At 40.7% G+C, this 6,000-nt stretch overlaps 1 protein-coding gene across 1 annotated transcript in view; it reads left to right on the top strand.

The window, feature by feature from the left end:
- The first annotated feature begins 4,072 nt into the window (after positions 1-4,072).
- Positions 4,073-6,000, top strand: part of HCRTR2 (hypocretin receptor 2) — a 44,311-nt gene continuing 42,383 nt past the window's right edge. The window contains exons 1-2 of the mRNA XM_072142264.1: positions 4,073-4,158; positions 5,327-5,508. Coding sequence (XP_071998365.1) covers positions 4,076-4,158; positions 5,327-5,508 — 265 coding nt within the window. The 5' untranslated portion in view covers positions 4,073-4,075. The remainder of the gene's footprint in view (positions 4,159-5,326; positions 5,509-6,000) is intronic.

The following is a 6,000-nucleotide window of genomic DNA, read 5'->3' as shown; positions in this document are numbered from 1 at the left end:
TAAAAATCTTTAATGAATGAATAAAACTCCCCAATTTCAATGTTAAAAAATGTAAAATTGCCATTGTTATATCCATAACAATACAATAAAATAAAATGAATGCCGAACGTAGTAATAAAAAAAGGTAAAAAGAAACACTCAAAAATTAGGATGTTTCACATTCAGTCTCATAAAAACAGAATAAAAAGTGATCAAAAGATAACAATTATCCCCAAAATGATACCGATAGAAATTACAGCTTGTCCTGCAAAAACAAACACTAAACCAGCTCCGTAAACAAAAAATAAAAATGTTATGCCTCTTTGAACATTGCAATGCAAAACAAGGGAATTTCTCACCAAATGAGTTTTATATTCTGCAAAACAAGTCAACCATAAAAATCCAGTAATTTTATTGCATTGCAGATGCATTTAGAATGGGCCTTTCATCAAGTACAGATATATCATGATGAGGAAGTTTTTTTACACGAAACGCGCATTGGAGTTCTTCTCTTTTATCAGTCCAAAGAATCCACTATCTATGGGTAAGGTTTTCTTTTAACATACTATACAGTCGTGGCCATAAGTTTTGAGAATAATTCAAATGTTAATTGTTACAAAGTTTACTGCATCAGGTTTTACAATGGCAATTAGCATATACTCCAGAATGTTATAAAGAGTGATCAGCTTAACAGCAATTAATTGCAAAGTCAATAATGGCCTAGAAAACAAACTTTTTCCCCCAAAACACATTTCAACTTCATTGCAGGCCTGCCTTAAAAGGAGTGATTGCTCCAGTAACACAGGTGTGGGTGTTGATGAGGACGGGGCTGGAGATCAATCTGTCATGATCAAGTAAGAATCACACCACTGGACACTTTAAAAAGTAGGCTGTTGCTTGGCATCATTGTTTCACTTCTGTTAACAATGGTTATCTCTAAAAAAAATACGTGCAGTCATCATTGCATTGCACAAAACTGGCTTAACAGGGAAGAGTATCGCAGCTAGAAAGATTGTTGACTGAGGTGCAATCTATCTCATCATCAAGGAATTCAAGGAGAGAGGTTCCATTCTTGCCAAAAACGCTCCAGGGCGCCCAAGAAGGACCAGCAAACACCAGGACCGTCTCTTAAAAGTGTTTCAGCTTCGGGATCGGGCTACCAGTAGTGCAGAGCTTGCTCAGGAATGGCAGCAGGCAGGTGTGAGAGCATCTGCACGCACTGTGAGGCGGAGACTCTTGGAGCAAGGCCTGGTGTCAAAGAGGGCAACAAAGAAGCCTCTTCTCTCCAGAAAAAAACATCAGGGAAAGACTGATATTCTGCAAAAGATAAGGGGAGTGGACATCTGAGGACTGGGGTGAAGTCATTTTCTCTGATGAATCCCCTTTCCGATTGTTTGTAACATCTGGAAAACAGCTTGTTCGGAGTAGACAAGGTGAGCGATACCACCAGTCTTGTCTCATGCCAACTGTGAAGCATCCTGCAACCATTCACGTGTGGGGTCGCTTCTCAGCCAAGGGAATCGGCTCTCTCACAGTCTTGCCTAAAAACACATCCATGAATAAAGAATGGTACCACAATGTCCTCCAAGAGCAATTTCTCCAAACCGTCCAGGAGCAGTTTGGTGATCAACAATGCCTTTTCCAGCATGATGGAGCACCTTGCCATAAAGCAAAGGTGATCACTAAATGGCGCAGGGAACAAAACATAGAGATTTTGGATCCATGGCCTGGAAACTCCCCAGATCTTAATCCCATTGAGAACTTGTGGTCAATCATCAAGAGACGGGTGGACAAACAAAAAACAACAAATTGCGACAAAATGCAAGCATTGATTGTGCAAGAATGGACTGCTATCAGTCAGGATTTGGTCCAGAAGTTGATTGAGAGCATGCCAGGGAGAATTGCAGAGGTCCTGAAGAAGAAGGGTCAGCACTAGAGATGAGCGAGTATACTCATCCGAGCTTGATGCTCGTTCGAGTATTAAGGTACTCGAAACGGCTAGTTGCTCATACGAGTATTTCCCCTGCTCGAGATCGAGCATTTAATTAAAAAAACACAGTGAAGAACAATGAAGAATAGAATAAAAACAGTGAACACAATGAACACAGGATCATTTAAGTGAAAAACAAAGTGAAAAACACAGTGAAGAATAGATTACAGATGTGCGGCCCATCTTCTTACTTGTCGGAAGATACGCACGAAATGGTGCGAACAAAATAGTATGTAAAGAACAATATATATGTGCGAAGAACACATTGAAGAACACGGTGAGCAGGACAGAGACATGGGGGAACAGGACAGAGACAGCGGGGAGCAGGACAGAGACACCGGGGAGCAGGACAGAGACATTGGGGAGCAGCACAGAGGCAATGGAGAGCAGCACAGAGGCAATGGGGAGCAGCTCAGAGGCAATGGGGAGCAGCGCAGAGGCATCGGGGAGCAGCGCAGAGGCAATGGGGAGCAGCGCAGAGGCATCGGGGAGCAGTGCAGAGGCATCGAGGAGTAGCGCAGAGGCATCGGAGAACAGCGCAGAGGCAATGGGGAGCAGCGCAGAGGCATCGGGGAGCAGCGCGGAGGCATCGGGGAGCGGGCAGAGGCATCGGTGAGCAGCGAAGAGATCGGGGAGACTTCAGTGGAAGAAGAGGAGCGGATCCTGGGACAGCTTATCTCCCGACAAGTAAGCAGATGTGCCGACCATCTGAAATCTATTCTTCACTGTGCTTTTCACTGCGTTTTTAACTTAAATGATCCTGTGTTCACTGTGTTCACAGTTTTTATTCTATTCTTCACTGTTCTTCACATCTGCTAACTTGTCGGGAGATAATATACGCGCGGAACAGTGAAGAATAGATTGCAGATGTTTGCATACATCTGCTAACTTATCAGAAGACATTCTTTTTCAATTAAATAACACATTTTATTCCCGAACCATGGTCCCTTTGAAAAATGCTCGAGTCTCCCATTGACTTCAATGGGGCTCATTATTCGAGACGTCTCTAGTCAACACTGCAAATATTGACTTGCTGCATTAAAGGACACCTGTCATCAGGTCTCTGTCACTAGTCCTGTCACTACTACCTGTTGAAGCAGCTCACATGGATTCCATCCCAGCCTTAATCTAGTAATTTCATACATTAATCATTATAAAATAATCTTTTCTTTATTATGTAAATGAGGCTGGTCACATGGTCAGAGGCAGTGATGTCACCCCTGTTACCCCTCCCCTCTCCTCCCCCTGCTCATGTCTGTGTGTAATGTATAGTAAAACATTGCTAGTGTGTGTGCTGCATCTGCTGACATGCTGCATCCTCCTAATACATAGAGACACAGACATCAGCTACACAAGTACCTGACATGTTCTGCAATAGCATGGCTGCCTGGAGCTGTTGTATCTCTTCTATACACACACAGGCTGCAGGGGGCGCCAGCACCAGGAAGCACATGGTTTACACCATTATACCTCCCACTCATGAATAAGCTGGACAGATTGAATATGATAATGACTCATTGGACATCTCACAGGTCATTTGCATACAGCTTTAGGACCTCATTGTTTAGGATTACAGGCATGTAGAGGGACAATGAGGGCAACAGATCATGTGAAAATATAATATTTGTGTCATTCTCAAAACTTTTGGCCATGACTGTAGGTTGTTACTTTAACTGACAGGATTTACATCTGTCCACCACTCATATTGAAGAATAGTTTGTCATTATGCTTATTGGGGACAGTTGTAGTATGTAATATTTTTTTCAATGGAACTTTTACTTGGCTGGGATACCTGTGGTCTTGACCTTGGGTGGACTGTGATCTCTCCTTATACAATTGTACTATACACAAGTATTTGAGATTAATATTTTTTGTTGGTCCGTCTTCATTGTACATGTTTTTTTTTGTTATAATAAATAAAATGCAATTGTTTTAATGGCAGCTTTGGCTGCTATGTGTTCTATGGTGCAGATTTGCATAGTTGGTATCCTAGAATAATTCAGGCAATCAGAATGAACATGTCACTGCTACAATGCTTGTATCTGTGAGGTGCATGCATTGATTTGCTGTCTAGTGGCTCCTCTCTACAGAACAATACAGTACTGCATGGTCTGTGTTGTTCCTTATCTGTGCTGGGGTGAGACACAGAGCAGGAGAAGACTCCTTTCTGGACAAGAACAAAGAAGAAGGTACTGTCCTTGACATGGAAACTGCTCTGTCTTGCATTAACCTTATTTATATGGGTTACATTTTCTTTATCCATCATTCTTAATTTTGTGTAATTGTGGATTGATAGCAAGTTACAGTACAGTTTTAGTTCACAAATTTCATCCTGGAACATTGAGACACTATTGCATACCCAAATATAGGGAACATTGTCCAGCAACAGAACAACATAGAATACAGATTCCAAGTTTGCATACCAGACGCCCTTCAATCAGTATATTAAACCTGGTAAGCATTCTGATTTTTCTTTCATGTGTAATTAGCATTCAGTAATTCATTAGCAGCAGGTTTACCAGGATAATGCATTTTATATAGTGATAGTGATACAACCTATAGTAGAAAAATTAAGGAAATTAAAAAACAATGGCAAAAGTGCATGTTTTTTGATTATTCCTGTCAGTGCACTGTTTTCATGAAACAGAAAGATCCTCTGATATTTGTATCAGTATTTTAAGTGCATTGTCTCGGAATGTCACTAATGCGCCCCCCCCCCCCCCTCCATCTCTATATAGGGCATAGCTGAAAGAATGTGCTTTATTGTAATACATGGAAGATAACTAGTCCTTTACACTAACAAATATCTATCGGCATATTATAAGGACATGTTGAATGACCTTCTCAGTGATCATATTGTCTGAACAACAGGTAAATGCTTTCTGCATTTTGTAGAATGGATGGTGACAGACCACTTCCTACAGCTGTTCTGAGATATACATTGCATCCAAGGGGATGGGCTACAGGAGAGAGTAAGAGCTTGTGCTCCTGGAGCCAGTGAAATGGATTTAAACACTGAGAAAGGAGAAGGTTGTTCTCTCCTGCAAGCTCTGATCATTTCTTTTAATGTCCTGCAAGCAAAAGGGATACAACGCTAAGCAAGTTAATGGCATGTGCACAGCAAGCTTAAAGGGGAAAGTTAGTGTGCCTTTAACTAATATTAGAGACACACTTGCAAAGCCCTACCTGGAATGGATTGTGACATCTATGAAAGGATGCTTTTGTTTGCACCTATATAAGTTGAACAGTCCACAGGTATTCATCTATGATTCATGTATTTTATCAGGAAGGATAAAGCATCTCCAAATATAACAGGAAAAGCATGCCAGGAACAAAACTTGATGGTTTTCTTTATAGGAATTGGTCTCTTCAGGATGTAAATGTGACCCAGGAGCCACTTCTTAACCCCTCTGCTGATTATGATGATGAATTTCTGCGCTATCTTTGGAGGGAATATTTACACCCTAAGGAATATGAATGGGTTCTTATTGCCGGATATATTGCAGTATTTATCATTGCTCTTATTGGAAATATTTTAGGTAAGTGAGCTCCATACACAGAATTTGCATGCATATTCTGTCTGTTGTCTATAATAAGTGGTGTGTTGCTTAATCCCCAGGTCTATTGTGAGTGCATCCTGCTACCAATACTGTAGGTTGTGTCCCTTGATACATAAAGTATTGTAGGTCATTCTATATCTAGTTTGTATCTACTTTTTGCAGTATTGGTTCCACTGTAAAATCCTGCAGGTACTTGTCATCCTTTAATTCAATGAAGAATCATCAGTAAATAATTTAGTGACTGTTATGTAGGTGCTTTGTGATGTTATGTCCAGAACTTAACAGTGATTGCATACTCCATTCTACTATCCCTTGAAGGAAATTTTGTGTTGAGAAATTGCATCATTGTAACAATGTGATAACAAAGCAATGCAAGATAGCAAGTTCAAATATGTGTTTCCACCAATGAATTGCTTGCATCTAATACTAATAAACCTGCTTCTTATAAAGTCCTGTCTCTTGATGTGTTTC

The sequence above is a fragment of the Engystomops pustulosus genome, chromosome 3 (genome assembly GCF_040894005.1).
Source record: "Engystomops pustulosus chromosome 3, aEngPut4.maternal, whole genome shotgun sequence".
Lineage (NCBI taxonomy): Eukaryota > Metazoa > Chordata > Amphibia > Anura > Leptodactylidae > Engystomops > Engystomops pustulosus.
Note: the sequence above shows the minus strand (reverse complement) of the source record. Positions and strands in the feature narration are given on the sequence as shown.